The sequence below is a fragment of the Octodon degus genome, unplaced genomic scaffold (genome assembly GCF_000260255.1).
Source record: "Octodon degus isolate 3935 unplaced genomic scaffold, OctDeg1.0 scaffold00052, whole genome shotgun sequence".
Classification (NCBI taxonomy): Eukaryota; Metazoa; Chordata; class Mammalia; order Rodentia; family Octodontidae; genus Octodon; species Octodon degus.
The window spans coordinates 3,985,998-4,003,952 of record NW_004524628.1 but is presented as its reverse complement, the minus strand read 5'-3'; the positions used below and the strand labels follow the sequence as shown (position 1 = coordinate 4,003,952).

Here is a 17,955-nt window from a genome sequence, read left to right as displayed (position 1 = left end):
CTTCAGACCACTGAGCCATCTCACCAGCCCTTCTTAGAACTTTAGAACTATACAGGAAGCACCCCATAAACACAGAGCCCTCGTTGCAGCCCAGGGCAAAGCAGAGGCCTGAAGCGGGCCACAGTGGGGACCCACGAGAGCTAGGTCTGGGCTGCATACAGTACATAGACCATCAGGTCCTGGGAGGGCCCGGCCCGCTGTACCCTCCCTTCTTCGGCATGCATGTGTCATATTTGGGGGCTTTTTAAAAAATAAACAAGGGCTGCATGAAACTCCTGATATTCTGGGTAAGTTTTGAAACAGCTCAGAAATCCCCTTGTCCTGTGTGAGTCAGTTGTGGGGAACAGTAGCAGAGCTGCAGGCAGCTAAGACGAAAATTCTGCAAAATAACAGCTGGGCAGCCCTGTGTCCCCAGGGATTTGACATATTTGGGTCCCCGTTAGTTGTGGAGGCCTAAGGGCCCCAGAGACGGGGGCACTCAGTCCTGAAAAATGTCCCTGATGCCCCTTGCCTTTGCAGCTGGAAATGGAACCCGCTGGGGACAACTCAAGTCGTGCACTGGGGTCCCTCGGGCCTTAGATTTTCCCCATCAAGGTGACTCCACTTCCACATTCTTTAGGAGACAGCAAATTCTTTCTCAGCACTTTTTTTGTTTTGGTGTCACGAGCACGTGCTGGGTCAATCAAGCCCCACCTGGTCCCCAAAGACCCTTGGACCCTAGGCTCTAGGGCGCCACCGCTGCTGCCGAGCTGGCTGATGGTGGCCTTGGGGACAGGGACTGAGGGGGTTGGGTGGGTGAGGGGGTTTCAGAAAGTGCTTTCTTTGCTCAGCCGGATCTGAGTCAAAAGGAGGTGCTACCTCAAACTGAAAGAATAATTCGGTTAGGCAAGGCCGCCAATATTTCTCCAAGGCTCGAATGACTGCCAGGCAGGGAACAAAAGGACCGAAGTCACTGGCCCCTGGGGGCTGGCTGAAAGCCCCACTCCACACACAGTTCCTCTTTCCACCCGGGGGAAAGGCACAGGGCAGGAAGGGCCACCCCGAGGCAGTGCCAGGGTCTCAGGTGAAAGGCAAGAGGCTCCACCGATGCCCCCAGCCCTTGCCCATCTCAGGTCACTCCGCCGGCCTCCCCAGCGCTGTCCCCTCAGCTAGTCCTTGCCCACCAGCTTGCAAAACCCTGCACAACCCAGTAAGGAGGGGGCAGCACTTTCCTGGAAGTCCTGGGGTATCTACCCACTCTGAACCTACTGGTGCCCCATTACCAGACCAGCTTGAAGCCAAATCAAAGACCAGCACTTGGGTCCGGCCATCACCTCCACTTCACCTGCTTCATCCTTGGCTGGTTTCACCCCCCCACCTGCACCCACAATCCTCAGGGTCACCCTCAGGCTAAGGAACAGGGTTTCACTGGCCAGACACAGGAGAGAAACATTGATTTCTACATGCAAGAGGTGATCAAAGCAGGGTGAATGATTAAATTTAAAATTTTATTACAGTAAGAGACACATTGCCACAAATCTCCTCAGAATACTCCTCTCACTTGGAAAACACTCAGAAGCAGTTCTGAAAATCTTTTTTTGTGGTGTCTTGATGAGGTGTGACCAAAAATCCAGTGAAGGCTCTGGCTGCCATCCAACCAAAAGGCAGGGCAGCCACATCCACCTCACCCACACATCCGGCACCATCTGACCTCTGGCTCTCTCCCCAAGGTCAAAATGACCATGAAAGGTAAATGCTTTCAATCAATTCCGGACATCATAGCTTGAGTTGTGAGTACAACAACACAACTAAAGACACTCAGGAAAGAGGGCTTTGAGAACTACTTCAGAAAGTGGGAAGTTGCCTGCATGGATTTTGGTCCCTCCAGTCTCCGGCTGCAAATTGCCCTCGGCCCTGAACAATGGCCCAGGTTTTGTGGACGCAGATGCTTCTGGCCTGGGGACCCTGCTGGGTGCAGTGGCGTCCTGACCTCCAGACAGGTGTAGAAGACATTGCTGCTGGCTCATCTCCCCAGCCTCCCGGAGCACCTGCCCAGGCCCTGCTGCTGCCTCAGCACAAAATCCGCCTTGCAAGCGGGCCGTCCTGAGCTCCCAGGCAGGCAGGCGCACAGCTGGTCTCGCGCAGAAGCGTCCTAGAGGCAGAGAGACAGCTGGACGCAGCGTGGCATGCAGGGCCTGGCTGGCACACGCCACCCACAAGGACAAGCATGGAGAACAGCCGAGCTCAGGCCCACAGGGTCAGTGCAGGGAAGAACTCATCTGCCGGAAGCCTCAGCCCAGGACCCCGGCCCTGCTCCAGGACAATGCTGTGGGCCAGGGCAGGTGGGGCTGGGGGCCACTGGGGAAGACCTTGCATATGGCACCCGCTTTAGTTGCCACAGTATGGGGAAGCCAGGGGCACCCAGGTCCTGGGAAGGATCAGCTCCTACTACTGCTATTAAGGTATGCTCGGTATTATGATGAGTGGTTTGGGGGACCCACCGGGGTGACCTTGAGAAGTGAAGGATTCCTGGCTGTGGCAGATAGCTGGGAACATCTGCTTTCTTTTTCTTTTTCTTGGAGGGGTGGTCAGGATTTCACTGTGCAGTTCAGGCTAGCCTCAAATTTGTGATCCTCCTGCCTCAGCCTCCCAAGGGCTGGGATTACAGTTGTGCCCCCACCGCCTGGCTCCAGCCTGCCTTCTTTTTTTTTTTTTTAATTAATTAATTATTTATTTATTACATTTATTGTGTGTGTGTGTGTGTGTGTGTGTGTGTGTGTGTGTGGCCAGCTCAGCCCACCAGGGGGCGGGGCTGGCTGGCATGTGGTGCTGGGGGATTGAACTGCGGTCCCTGTGCTTTGCCAAGCTTGTTTCAAGTAGGTGCTTTAGACCACTGAGCCATCTCGCCAGCCCCCAGCCTGCCTTCTGAGGTGCTGAATGAGGGCAGAAAGAAGGCAGGACAGGGAGGAGGAGGTTCTGCCTCATGGCATGTCCTGAAGCCTCCCAGTGCCCACTCATGGGTCTGTCACAGTAGGATGCTAAGGGCTGCCCTGGACCTGGCCATAGGCATGAGCACCCCATGATCACTCAGCCGCCTCTCAGAGCACTGTGCCAGGGTGGCACAGTGTGGAGGGACTGAGCACACACTGGCACAGGCACCAGGCTCACTCCATGCGGGAGAGTGTCATTCCTCTTGACAGCTTGACAGCTGGTGTCACTTTACTCTTAAAGGGCCAAGTGGGGGAGGGGCGGGGAATCCCAGGCAGTGTGCCCATGGAGGTCCCCCAAGCCCAGGAAGGTGAGAGGAATCTAGGATTTTAAAAACATAGCCTTAGGGCTGGGGAGATGGCTCAGTAGAATAAGCACTTGTCTGGCAAGTGCAAGGACCTGAGTTCAATCCCCAGTTCTGGCAAAAAAAAGAAAAAAAAAAAAAATACCCTGCTTCCCTCTTCTGGAACCTGGGGGCTCAGCAGCCCCTTCGGAGGCCTTGGTCCTGGGGCTGCGGGGGAGCTCCCCGAGATGGCCCTCAGGCTTTCGCGTGTCCTGTCACCAGATTTCACAGATGGGAAATTTAAGGTCCAGAGCAGACAAGAGGCCAGCGCAGGACCACGCTGCAGCTTGGCAGCCACCTACTGTCTCATGCCAGCACGTCCTGCCTTCCTCAGTTCTGCAGGTGGCAGGAGCTGACCCAGGAGAAGACCGGGTAGGGAGGGGACCCCTTGGCCACTTGCGGCCCACATACCTCAGCTCTGGCCGGATGCTTGGAGAGAAGTGTATTTGCTCCCCTTTGCATGGCATGAATTCAGAGAATGCTGTTGCTAATTTCTGCACATTTTTTCTTCCTGTGGTTTGGGCTGTTTACCCAGAGCTCTGTTAATCAGTACATCAACTGCGCGGCACTCAGGGCCTTCCGGGGAATTCACTTTTCTGGGTATGCGAGGGTTAACTGGAAACTTGTCTTCCTAGACCTTGTCGAAAACTTTTCTACAAATGATGTGCGTTTCCCCAACTTCATATTTTGAAAAGTTCCACCGCTTTCTAAATATGTGACCTTGGTTAAGTTACCTAACCTCAGTAACCTCAGTTTCCTTATCTCTTAAATGTGCACAGCGATAACTCTCGAGGCTGTGAAAGGAACTAGAAATAGGAGCAGGACCCGGGCTCTACAGCACGTGCCTTGGCCCAGAGCTGTGGCCGTGCTCTCAGCCCTGTCACTTGCTGGTCGATGAAGCCGGGGCAGCACGAAGCGCCTTTGCAGGGATTTAGGATCGGGAGGGACACATTGCCCGTGCTACACACAGCACAGGGAGACAGGCTGCAGGAGCAGGCCTCAGTCTGTGGCCTGCATCGCATTGACGTCCTCCCACGGACAGCGCCTCGCATATCTAGCTACTTGCTCCCAAAAGCCACTGCAGGCTCTGCTTGTGATGAACAAGGATGACCTCGCTCTGCTCTTCCTGTGAGCTGGCCACATCTCTGGGGAGGTCAGCTGTCCTGGGTCGCATGCCCTCAGGACACAGCCACTCTTCCCCTGGAAGGGAGGGGCACTGCCCAGAGAGGAGCAGGGCCAGCTGTGACAGCACCACCCTGGGGCAAGGAACTCTCTGACCCAGACTATGAATTGAGGGACTGTCCTAAAGAGGGGAGTTCAAGAGACCCTGGGGGCCTCTGCTCCCTCTGGTTTGGAGGGGCACTGGGGAGAGTGGTGGGCAGGCTGCTGGGCTGCTGTTGAGCCTGCTGCAGCATCACTACCCCTCCAAACAAGGTGACAATCAGGCTCAGGCTCCTCTTCAGTGAAAGGGCTCTGGGGTCAGAGTCAGATCGACTCCAGCCCTGCCGTGCTGTGTGATCTCGATTGTACCATGAGCTCTCTGGCATTCACGGTGCTTATCTGCAAAATGGGAGCACTCATTTCTGCATCACGGGGTGGGGGCTGCACGCAGGAGCCCAGAAGCCAAGGACACTCAAGTCCCTCCTGTAAAATAGTGTAGTGATTGCCCCCACAGGCCCCTCACTGTAGCCGTTAAACCATGTCTACATGGCCTCCAACAAAGTCAGTGCTGTGGAAACAATTGTCATCCCGCATTGCGCAGGGACCAGTGATAAGGAAAACGCATGCACACGTACAGACGTTCCATACATCTGTTCAGCACAGATGTGGCTTCATTTTTTTAGAATATTCTGGACCTACAGTTAGTTGAACTACAGACTCAGACACAGGGACAGGGGCTGACTTTATGAGGTGGGATAAAACCATATGGTGAATATTTAAATAAAAAAACTATCACAGTCAAAGACACATTTCCATGAACCTCCCTCAGAACATGCTTCCGGGGCTGAGGAGATAACTGGATGGTCTAAGCACTTGCCTAGCAAGCGTAAGGACCCAGGTTCGATCCCTGATGCTACATGCAGTACTGGCCACCAAAACTGGGTGTGGTGGTACATGCCTGTAATCCCATCACTGGGGAGGCTGAGACAGGAGGATCATTACGAGTCTGAGCTGCATAGTGAGACCTGGTAAGAAACAAACAAACAGGGCTGGTGAGATGGCTCAGTGGTCTGGAGCGCCTACTTGGAACAAGCTTGGCAAAGCAAGGGGACCGCGGTTCAGTCCCCCAGCACCACATGCCAGCCAGCCCCGCCCCCTGGTGGGCTGAACTGGCCACACACACACACACACATAAAATAAAAAAAAATAAAAATAAAAAAAAATAAAAATAAAAAATAAAAAAAAAGAAACAAACAAACAAACAAACACTCTTCTGGCTTCGAATACCTTATCCCAACCTTCTTGCCTCTTTCTGTAGTGGCTCTGAAAGTCCTCTTTCATGAATATCGTTAGGTGGGCCTTCACAGCTGTTTCCGTGTCTTGAATTGATTCAAAATGTTGCTGGGGAGATGGCTCCGTAGAATAAGCGCTTCCCTGGCAAGCGCAAGGGTCTGAGTTCAATCCCTGGTTCTGGAAAAAAAAAAAAATGTTTACCTTTGCTGGTCATTCTGACATTGAGGAAGAGCCACAAGTCACACACGTCAGGCTGAGAATAAGGGGGATGAAGATGTACCATCAGGTTTTGAATCAGTTCAGGAGATCCAGGTATCCACACAAAACCACTTCCCAGAGGACTTGCAGAACTGCTTCTGAAGGTGGCAAGAATGGTGGGATAAGTATCCTGAAGTAAGAGGGACTACTATGAGGGAGATTAAGGTCAAAGCGTCTTTCAGTGTAATAAATCTTTTTATTTAATGCCAGATATAGTGGCACATGCCTGTAATCCAGGCATTCAGGAGGCCAAGGCAGGAAGATCACCATGAGTTCAAGACCAGCCTGAACTACATAGGAAAAGCCTATCTCAAAAAAAAGGGGGTGGGGGAGATGGCTCAGTATTCCTGGTTCCACCAAAACAAACAAACCTGTTTATTTATTCATTTATTTTAGTACAGGGTTTACTAGCTCTCACTACATAGATGGGACTCGAAGTGACCTACCTGTGTTCAGCCTCCCAAGAACTGGGATTACAGGCACACACCACCACACCCAGTCTCAATCAGTACGCCCTGCGGGAGGGGCCAGCACGGCACACTGGGGATCAAACCCGGCCACTGCCTCTGCCTAAGCAGGAGCTTTAGTCTGCTGAGCTATTTGGCCGGCCCAAACAAGCTGTTTTTGAAAATTTAAACGTTCAGTGTATTGTCTGTTTGTACCTCATATTACCTCGTGGGGGTGAGGTGAGGACACGTGAGATTAGTGTGTGGGAGAGCAGCCCTCTTCCCTGTTAGAAGAGCTGTTGATTTCTTCAGTGGCTAATTTACACTTCCGTCTGACTTAAGGGATACAGTGAACCCGTATCTTTTCCGCCCCTGCCAACCAATGCCAGAGATCTTTTCGGCTTCAACTCCAATTACCTACCTCTCATTTCCCTTATGTCACCATCTAACATTTTACTTCTAGCTCATCTTCAGCATTATGAACTCCTCAGTATTGTTACTGATGAAAAATCTAGGACTGCACCGCAGGCTCAGCGCGGCAGGCGTGATCTCCCGAGGCAGGGACAGTCACGTTCCCCACGTGGTACAACCTTGCCACGCCCCCACAAGCCCAGGGTCTAAGTCTTCACTTGAATTTCGGCTGCCCATGCGTACTTGCTTACAGAATGGTGTAAGTGTCTGACGAACTCCTGTAATCCCAGCAGGAGGATCATTGCAAGTTTGAGACCAGCCTGGGGTACAAAGTGAGCTCAAGACCAGCCTGAACTGCATAGCAAGACCCTGTCTCTTATAAATCATAATAAACTGATAAATCCAAAAAAAAAAAAAAAAAAAAAGATGCAAGTGACAGGGTGTGACTTCTGCAACTGGGACAGAAAAGGCTCTGCAGGGCCTCTGGGCTCCGAGCTCAGCTGTGACACTTAGGCAAAGAAGCCTCAGCGTACTTCCAGCCCTCAGTCTTCTGAGACCAACTTTGCCATTCCAGGCTTTCCGGCTGAAGGCCCAGAGGTCTGGGGACACAGTCACGCCATCCTTGCTGCATCCCGCGAGAGTTCCTGCATCACTATGATGGTTGGTACCTGAGTCTGTGTCTAAGCGGGGCAAGGGTTCCTAGGCGGGGCTTGCAGCTGACTGGCTGCGGGGAGGCGGGGTGTGGCCTGGGGGCGGGCCCGGAAGGGCCCCTCTCCCTGCGCAGCCTTGTCGCTCATGGTCCGGGCCGCCATGCTGTGAGCAGCCCTCCTCCGCCACGTCCCTGTGCCACGCTGCCCTGCCTTAGAGCCTGCTGACCCTGGACTGAAACCTCTACAAACTGTGAGCCAACAAAACCTCTCCTCCTTTAAGTTCTGGGTGGTGGGCCTTGTGTCTCCGCGCCAAGAAAGTGAATTTGGGGGTGATGTGTGACCCCCCTAAAAGATAACTGGGAACCCTCACTATTGTACACCTCCGCTGTGAGTTCGGGTTCCTTCTTAACAATGTGCAGGCAATTACTGCCATCCCAGTGATCGTTCAGATACTTTCCGGTCTGCAAGTGCCCCTCCCCTCCTCAATAGTCATTTTCAGGGAGCCAGAATTCAACTGTGATGGTTGCTTTCGTCCAGCACGTTGGAGGGACGTATGCTTGCTGTCTTACGGTCCTTATTAAGGCTAAAGTTGCCTCCTGTAGCTCTACTCGTGGCTGCTGCTGCCGTCGGAGGTTGAGTGGCCCCAGCAGTGCACGCAGCAAGCTCTTGCGCCCCGGGGTGGCACTATGGGGAGGAGGTGTCCACTGGAAGATCCTCAGGTCACTAGGGACGCCGCTGGAGGGGACCGCGGCACTCCAGTGCCTTCTGCTTTGCTGTCTGTCCCTGCCAGGAGGTGAGCACCTTTCTCCGCCATGTGCTGCCCCGCGATGAGCGGCCTGCTCATGGGCTTTGAGCCAAATATACTTTTTTCTTTAGGAGTTGATTACCTCAGATATTTGTTACAGTCGCAGAAGGCTAATAAACTCCTATTTTTTTTTTTCTCAAAGAATAAACTCCTATTAAAACACTTATTCTATTATGGAGAGTTGATCTTAGCCAAAAGGCCGAGAAGCAATATCTATCTATTTCTTTTATCTCTAGCTTTGCAGTACCTGGAATTGAACCCAGGGGCTCCTTCCCAAGCTACACCCACAGCCCTTTTCATTTCTGTCACCTAGAGACCTAGTCTTGCTCAGTCACTCAGGTGTCCCCACCGGGCTCCAACTTGTGGTCCTCCTGCCTCAGCCCGCCGGAATGCTGGGATTACAGGTGTGCACCTTCATGCCCAGCACAAGCTTCCTTTTAAGTGAGTCCTATTTCTTTTCTGATTATTTTTTAAGGTTTCTTTTTGGTGTTCTGCGGTGTCCACATATGCATTTATTTGTATTCATTGTGCCCAGGATGATGTGACTTTTTGATCTGAAAATTCATGTCTATTTCTGAAACATGCTAGAAAAATTCCATCCACTGTCCTTTCAAATATTACAAATCTTTCTCCCATCCATTTTGAGTTTTTCTCTTGGAACTCTTCTTCATCTGGAACACAGTTTTATCATTTTATTACCCATGCCTCTTACCCTTCCTTTCAAATATTCTCTTTGGCAGAGGGCTGCATCCTGAGAAATTGTTCAGACCTGCTTTCTTTTCTTTCTTTTTTGCATTTTAGGGAAGGGTCTATAGGGTGTTCAGGGGCTCACTACTAGATCAGATTCGAAGTGATCCACCTGGGTACAGCCTCCCAAGAGCTGGGATTATAGGCGCATGCCACCATGCCCAGTCTCAATTGCCATCTCAGCGCGCCCCGGAGTTGGGGCTGGTGCGGCAGGCCCGGGGCTCGAACCCCTGGCCCCTGCACCTGCTTGCAGGCACTTTAATCTTTTTTTTTTTTTTTTTTACATTTTTTTTTTTTTATTTATTGTGGGGCGGGTCTGGCTGGCATGTGGTGCTGGGGATCGAACCGCGGTCCCTGTGCTTTGCCAAGCTTGTTTCAAGTAGGTGCTTTAGACCACTGAGCCATCTCTCCAGCCCCCAGGCACTTTAATCTGCTGAGCCATTTGGCTGGCCCAGACCTGCTTTCAAGTGATATTCTCAATTCAAATTGTTTAAAAATTCAATGGTTATATATTTTTCATTCTCTTGGTTGTTTTAAAAGCTGTCCTTTATTATAACATCCTGTTCTTTCACTATATTTTAACCCCTTTAACATGGTGATTTTATCTTTCAGCTTGCCCTATGATCCTAAGTTCCTTTTTTTTTTTTTTTTTTTAACAAGTTCTCAGTATGTTGTCCAGGTTGGCCTCAAATCCATGAACTCACACCTTGCACGATTCTCAATTTTCAGTTAAAAGTCAATATTAATATTCAATACTAATATACTTCAGTACTAATACTACTTCAATATTAGCATCTGTTGCTGTATCACACTATCACAGGCTAGGTACTTTATGAAGAAAAGAGGTTTGTTTAGCTTATATGGTGAGGCAGGAAGCTAGAAAGTTTGGGGGCTGGGGTAATCTCTTTATGATAACCACCTCTCCCAGAAGTGAACCTGGGTTCCATGCCAAAAATATTAATCTCGGGGCTGGAGAGATGGCTCAGTGGTCTAAAGCACCTACTTGAATCAAGCTTGGCGAAGCACAGGGACCACGGTTCGATCCCCAGCACCACATGCCAGCCAGCCCCGCCCCCTGGTGGGCTGAGCTGGCCACACACACACACAATAAATAAATGTAATAAATAAAAAAATAAATAAATAAATATTTTAAAAAAATATATTAATCTCTTCCAAGGCCATGCCCTCAGTAACCTAACCACCTCCCTCTAGGGCCTGTCCCGTAAAGGTCCCAGAACCTCACCGTTACACATTTGGGACCAGTCTTCCAGAGCTGAAGCCTTCAGGCATAAACCACATCCAACCCTAGAAATCGCCAGTTGCAAGTGCTTGGGTCACGGTACTTGAGTAAAATCAGGGGAACAAAGATGCACAGGGATGCAAGGAAAATATCCCCAGGACGCCAGGCATAGTGGCGCACACCTGCAGTCCCAGCACTAGGGAGGCTGAGGCAGGAGGGTCACTGTGAGTTCAAGGCCAGCCTGGGCTCCATAGAGAGACCTTGTTTCAAAAAAACAGAATTTCAGAAAGGCACTGGAGCATGCCACAGGCGCCAGCTCTCCTGCTGTCTGTTCCCCGTGCTCCTCCCGTGCTCCAAGCAGCAGCCACCTCCTGCACAGCACTCAGCATACACCATGTTTATCCCAGACCCTTGCCCAGCAGGCCTGTGGCCTTCCTGGTACCTGTGCTGCCTCTCACCTCTGCTACCCTGCCTAGGCTCCTCCTCACCTTCTAACACTCCCAGAGCCATCAGCAATTCTGTTTTTCACAGAACAGAGTCCAAAGCCCCTGAGTGTGGCATTTGTGATGGGCACCCACCGTTACCTCTACGCCCACTTGATAGCCAGCCATCCACTCGATAGCCACTGTCTCCTTCCCTCAGGACAGAGCCCCGAGTTATAGCTGCGCCTTTTTTTTTTTTTTTTTTTTTTTGGTTTATTTGAGACAAGGTCTTGCTATGCAGCTCAGGCTGGCCTTGAGCTCATTTTGTAGTTCAGGCCAGTCTTGAACTTGCAGCGATCGTCCTGCCTCAGCCTCCCCAGTGCTGGGATTACAGGCATGTGCCACCGTGCCAGGTGCTGCTTCTCCTGATTCAGACATTTTTCAGATTCCCTTGCAGCATAGTATGCCCACAGGACAAGTTCTGGCTAATGAGATGTAAATGAGAGTGTTCCCTACGCCTGTGTTAGGTCAGCTTAGTAAAAGCCTGTGTGGTGGTGCACCCCTGCAATTCCAGCACTTGGGAGGCTGAAGCAGGAGGATTGCCATGAGTTTGAGAACAATCTGAGGGACAAGGATTGGGTTTTCTCCAACTTCTAGTTACCTGGAATTATGACAGCACCTGGCGCATAGCTGGTACTCAGTAAACTGTGGAATATGCACAGGAAAGATGTGGCTGTCCCCTCCCAGGACAGAAAGTGACAGCCATGCTTCCCCTTTCGCTGCTCGCTGCTCGCCACTCACGACCGGGTGGCCAGGCGGGCGTGGCCGGGGGAGGGGCAGGGACACAGGTCAGTGGAGGTGCTGGGTGGATCAGCACCCAGAAATTGGTCCAGACTGGGGGTGGGGAAGTTGGGAGGGGCAGGGCGGAAGTGTCACCGTGACCTTCCTGAGCCTCCCTCCTCCGGCCCCAAGACAGGGGCCGGGCAGTTACTGACTGCAGAGGATGCTGGAGCCCCCGGGATGTTAGAGTGCTCAGGGGAGGGCCCACTTGGTGAACTACTTCGGCGGCGAGCGCCCTAGGAGAACGCCTCCCTCCCGCGTCAGTCCCGCTTCTTTCCACCAGGGGGCGGTGCTGGGCAGGGACTCCCGAAGCTCCGCAGTTGTGAGCACCGGAGTTCGGCCAGCGGGGAGCAGAGCGCGCACTGTGCCACACGCCTGACCAAGGTGGAGGACCGAGGTGGAGGACGTTCCCAGCACCTACAGGCTTCCCTGGGGCGCCTCCCAGCCACTTCGCCCGGGAGCGCCGTCCTGACGTCTGCATCTCGCGCTGCTGTGTGTGCCAGCTTACTTGTCTATGTTCTCAGTGCCTAAGGACGGCATCCGTTACGAGGAGTGGGTCCCTACGCACGGCGCATCCAGATTCCGTGCTCCTCCCCTTCCCCTCGCCTCCCTCCCTCCATCTCTTGGCCTCCGGACCCTTGCCAAGGATCTATCTCCCTCTTAGCTGTCTTTTATTTTTCTCTTTATTTTTCCTTTGCGCTTCTCGAGTCAGAGGAACCGCGCCTGACTTGGTTCACACTCCTCATTATGGTCTCAAGTTGCATCCGTTTTACAAATGACGGGAATCGATCCCCTTTTCTTTTGGCTGAGCAGTGTTCCATTGTGAGTAAATGCCACACACCGTGGCTGGGCACCACGGGAGTGGGCGCCCGGGCTGGCTGCGCTACGGACCTGTAAACCATCCTAGACCTTGTCACACGCAGCACTGCAGTTGTCTGCAAGGATTCATACCCTTCTAGATAGTAAAACTCATGGAAGCTCACATCCCTTGTGCAGAAGAGCCTGGCATTCGCAGTTAACTGTGTACGTCCTCCCAAAACGTTGTTGGTGTTGTTGTTTTGAGACAGGGTTTTGCTATGTAGTTCAGGCTGGCCTTCAACTCAGTGATCCTCCTGCCTCAGCCTCTTGAACGCTGGGATTACAGGCGTGTGTCACTCCACCTACCTGGCCATCAGGTGAACCTTTAAAAAAGCAACACATTGACCTGTTTGGCCTTGCCAAGTTCTCTCTGGCCATTTATTGTGCCTATGGTCCTGGTGCCCAGGAGCGCGCTTCCAGGTGCGACAACCCCGCTCCCACAGTACCCCAACCTCTTACCTCCCAAACCGTCCTCAGCAATTTCAGCAGGCTCACAGATGGGTGCTGCCAGCGCAGCACGACTGGGGTTCCAGGGCCCTGATGGCAAGGGTAGCTCCCAGAGCGCCCAGGCTTCTTGTCTGGTAACCTACACAAAGAAAGCCCAGGGAGGGAGCGGGTAGAAGCCTCAGTACAGGACGAGCCACCTGGCAGCTTTCAGGGCTTAGGGGAGTGCAGCGCACCCTGCAGTACCGATCATGCCCAGCAGGGGGCACTCGAGCGCTGCTCCAGCTCCGAGGCTGTCGGGTCGCACTGGGCCGGCTTTGCCCCGCTAATGGCACCAGAGGAACGGGAGGGGAAGGTGCTGACCTGGGAGCCTTCAGAAATGGAGACTCCGGGTTGGACAGGGTGGTGGTATGCATCTGGAATCCCAGCCGTCGGGAAGGCTGAGGCAACAAGATCTTTTGGCAGAACTGGGGATTGAACTCAGGCCCTTGTGCTTACCAGGCAAGCACTTAGCCCTGCCAACAAGATCTTGAGTTGAAGTCTAGGCTGGAAACTTAGTAATGCCTGCCTCAAAATACCAAATAAAAAGGCCTGAGGGTATAGCTCAGTGGTAGAGCACATGCGTCACAGGTTCGAGGGCTTGGGTTCAAGTCCCAGTGCTTCCAGAAAAGAGAAGAAAAAATGAAGACCCAAAGAAACAAGGAACTTGGTGTTTTGCAGCGTACTTGGTGGCAGGGACATTGGGTTGGGACGCGTGTGGTGGACAGGTCAACTGTGGAGGACAGGATGCGCAGGTGGGAATGACGGCTGCTCCACTTCTCCCCTTTTCCTGACTTGGGGGTGTGGTCTGCTTCTTAGGAGAAAAGAGGTGAACTCGGCCTCCCTGCCCCTGATTTCCCAAATGCCACACTAAGGTGCCTTCCCCACTACCCCTACTGCAGACAGAGCCCTGGGTCTTCACACAGAGCTGTAGCCCCAGTCCTTTGGTAAATTTTGAGCTAGCATCCAAGACACTAAATGGCTCAGGCTGGGTTTGAACCTGTGATCCTCCTGCCTCAGCCTCCCCACAGTGCTGGGATTACCAGTGTGCACCACCACACCCAGTCTCAAACTCCACCTCAGAGAGCCCTGGGAGCTGGACCTGCACAACATGCTGAGGAGGATTGAATCCTGGTTCTTGTGTCTGCCTAAGCAGGTGCTATAATCCAGTGAGCTATCTGGCTGGCCCTTGAGGCTATTTTTATTGTTGTTTTTTGGGTTGTTTTTTTTTTTTTAATGTACCGGGATTGAACCCAGAACCTTATATTTGCCAGGTTTATGCTGCTGAGCTATCTCCCTGGCCCAAAAGGCCATATTTTGAGGTGGCATGCCCAGAGCCCTGTCAAGTCTGTCACAGAAGTTCAGACAGAGCGCGTGTGGTGGGGACCTGCCTGAGCCCTGTCCCCCTGATGGTGGCCTGTGGAGGCTCTGGCCGTTTGACTGGCCACCCCCTCCGAGGTCCTGCAGGTGGACGCAGGCCCGGCGCACCTGCCTGCTGGCTTTGGCCAGCTGCACGGCCACAGCTCACCCAGTAAGTTTCCAGATGGGCTGGAGTGAAGCTGCAGCTGGTTGCTAAGACGCCATGTACAGCCCGACGGAGGCGGCCGATCGCCGGGTGCCCCTGGCTCCAGCACTGTGAGCTCTCCTGGCAACCAGGCTGTGGCAGAGTCCGGGGGGAGGAGCAGAGCTGTGACTCCAGCACCAACTCTGCCAGCTCCTGGGGCAGAAACTGGGGAGCTGGCACGGGGTGTCTGAGCGGGGAGGTCAGGGTGGCAGGACCATGACGGGTGTGAAGGGGTCCCTCGACCAGCTCCTCCGGGCTTCCTGTTGGAGACACCAAAGTCCAAGAGCGACAAGGAGACACGGGGTGCAGAACCTGGCTCGCTCAGCCTCTCATCCTCTCCCACCCCAATGGTTCACCAGAGTGACCCCCAGTCTTCTCCTTGATCTGGGCCCTGGGACCTCAGCCTGGGGTGGAGGGCCAGGCCACTCAGCCCTGAGCCACTCTGGAGCCTTGGCGCCCAGGTGCGCACGCAGGACCCCTTGTTAGGAACGCCACAGTCCCCAGGGCGGGAGCCTCCCATCAGTCTGCTCTTAACAAGACCCCAGAGACTCGAGCGCTCATTGCTTGTGGGAGGCACCAGGTCAGGGCAAGCCCCTTCCCTGTGCGAGAGCCTCAGCTTCCCTGCGGGAATCCAGGGCCAGAGCGTCTCGGATTTCAAAGGCCTGACCTCCAGTGCTGCTTCTTGATGTTGTGGCTGATCCTAGAAAGTAGCATGGAACTATATATCACTTTAAGAAGAAAAAGAGACCATTTCTGAGACAGCAGCTCACTAAGAAGTTTGCCCAGGCAGAGCTTCCACCCGCAATACTCCCGCTTCTGCCACACCTGGCCGACTTGGGCTGCTTTTTATGTTTTGTTTTGTTTTTGTCTTTTTGAGACAGAGTCTCACTATGCAGTTCAGGCTGGCCTTGAGCTCACTTTGCAGCCCAGGTTGGTCTGGAACTCAAAACGATCCTCTTGCTCCAGCCTCCCAAGTGCTGGGATTACAGGCATGCACCATCACACCTGGCTAGGGATACGTTTTGAAACTCCTAAGGCCCAGGCCCCAGTCCAAGCCCAGAGAACCAGAGACCCCGGGACACAGGCACTTATTAACCTGCGCTGGGCAATAATGCAGGGCCAGGCTGTGCTGGGTCAGAAGTGAGGCAAGGCCCCCCAACACCCGCCCTGCTCAGGGCCCTGTCCTGTTTCCTTTTCTCAGGCAGCCAGCTGCAGCAGGTCTGCTGTGAGCCAGGAGAAGCCACCAGGAAATTCCCTGGATATTGTACTGTGTGACAGCCCCGTCTAATTAATCATCAACCCTGTGATATGATCTCCACCCATAAAAAAGAAACCCGCTGAAGCTTCGGGGAGTTGAGCCCTGGCCTTCCCCAACAGTTCCTGCCAGACAGGGGAGCTGTGCCCAAGGACCCTGGGCTGATGGGTGCCCACCTCTGCTCAGAGGCTGGTAAGGAGACTTCCTGTTTCCGGGAGCCGGGCTCTGAGGCCCAGGAGGCGTAGGGGACAGGGCTCGGGTCAGCATGTGGTACTGAAGGTAGTGGGGCTATGATTGTTGACGTCACTCAGGAAGGGCTTCTGATGCGCTCAGCCCCTGGTGAGGTCGTGAGTTTCCTGTCCTGCCAGGGGTCCAGCAAAGACTCTGGCCAGGACTGATGCAATGACATGAAAACCACCAGCCCATCTTGGTCTCAGATCCTGGCAAGCAGAGAGAGAGAAGGGCAGCAGGCTGGGCAGCAGGGCAGAGTTAGGGGCCAGGAGAAAAGCAAGGGGTCCCTGGTGGGCCAAATTGGGCTGCAGGATCTTGGGGAAGTCGTTCCATCCCCAGGTCTGTTTCCTCTTCTGCAGGTTGGGATAGTGCTGACCCAAAGTGTCCCTTAAGAGAGGGCGCTGGGTGGTCTTTGATGACCTGAGGTTGGGAGCCCCTGAGACAGTGCACCCTTGCCCTCCGGTGGGCACCTGAGACTCACACCCCAGCAGGGCCATACCCAGGGCCACCCTGCTGTGCCAACTGTTTGGATTACAGGTGGAGCAGTGACAGGGCCATAAAGGAAGGAGCACAAGGGTTGGGGGGACAAGGACCTGGGTAACCCTTCTGGCCAGAACAGCCTATCCTGTACAGCTTCCTCAGCTCCAGGCACTTCCCTGAGAGGCTGCAAAGTGAAGGCGCTGCACCAGGAGCCTGGAGTGAGAGAGCAGGAGGGGGTGCACTAGGTGCCAGGCAGCCAGGTCAGAGCATGGGAGGAGCCAGGCAGAGATGGGTGCCCACGCCCTTCGCACTGCATGTGACCCAGCCCCAGTCAGGCCGCAGAGCCCCGTGCAAGGCAGAGGAAAGGGCGCTGCGGTGTGTACGTCCTGCAGGCCTGTGCTAGGCTCGCAGGCTGAGAGTGGCTCAGCCCCATTCAACCTGGGCCTTGCACAGTGAACAGCCAGTACTGCTGTCCAGGACAGCATATGTGGAGAGACTAGGCCCCTAGGAGCCCTTTGTTCCCTATCTGTGGTGCCAGCTAAGGGGGGCCAAACTGAAGTGGTCACTAAGGGGCAGCCTCAGGTAGGGCTGCAACCCAGGTGTACAGCTGGGAGGAGGGGGATTGGTGTGTCCCCTCCCCTCTCCTGCTCTAACTGAAGGGATCCCAGAGCACTGCAGTGTGTCAGGTTCCACCCAGGGCAAAGCAGTTTCTTCTGCGGTCCCAGGGCCTCTTTGTGCCGCCAAGGACACAGGCACCCACCTAACCACTCCTGAGAAGCTCCCTCCTCCCCAGGCTGCCCTCAGAGGCAGAGGGCCGTGAATGGGCCTCCCCACCTGCCCTGCGGAGTGCGGGTGCCAATCCTGTCCCCTCGGCCTGGTTGCCCAGACAACGCGGAGGGGCCAGAGCAGCTGGCCAGGAAGGACGGGTCACACAGGGCTGAGCAGGAGGGCTCCAGGTCCCTGGCCCCAGAGGGTCAGTTCCATTTCTCACGGGGCCCCTCAGGGTGGCATCAGGGCCGAAGTATTGCCTCAGGAGCCCTCTTAGGGACAGCAGTGAGGAACAGGGCTTCCCGCCACACCTGTGTGACAGGGTGGTGCTGGCAGGACCCGCATGGCGCAGGGCGCTGACCTCAGACCCTTCTCTGCCCCTGGCCCGCGCAGCCCCTGGGAGCTGCTGAGTCCCTTTCTGTGCCAGGACCGGGAGATCATGTGAGGGGGCGAGGCCTTCACAAGTGTTGCTGGCTCCCCGTGGGAAGTGGGGTCAGAGAGGCAGAGGGGGGAAATGGCGTCCACATGGGACTGCCACAGGTGGATGGGGCCCCAGGGGTGTCAGGGCGGGCTCCGGGGGTGCAAGGGCCCCCTTGGGAGCCGGCCCACACCGACGGTGCCCCATCCTCGCCCTGTCCCGCAGATGCGCAGGTCCAAGGCGAGGCGCTGCGCTTCCACGCGGCGGCCCAGGGCGCGCAGGTGCGCGTGGACGAGCTGGGGCGCACGGCGCGCC

General features: G+C 54.3%; 1 protein-coding gene across 1 annotated transcript in view; it reads left to right on the top strand.

The window, feature by feature from the left end:
* The first annotated feature begins 2,080 nt into the window (after positions 1-2,080).
* The window catches only part of Neurl3 (neuralized E3 ubiquitin protein ligase 3), a 19,280-nt gene continuing 3,405 nt past the window's right edge, over positions 2,081-17,955 (top strand). The window contains exons 1-4 of the mRNA XM_023717469.1: positions 2,081-2,441; positions 7,454-7,539; positions 15,690-15,935; positions 17,866-17,955. The exon at positions 17,866-17,955 is cut by the window's right edge and continues 441 nt beyond it. Of these exons, the coding sequence (XP_023573237.1) occupies positions 15,908-15,935; positions 17,866-17,955 (118 nt within the window). The 5' untranslated portion in view covers positions 2,081-2,441; positions 7,454-7,539; positions 15,690-15,907. The remainder of the gene's footprint in view (positions 2,442-7,453; positions 7,540-15,689; positions 15,936-17,865) is intronic.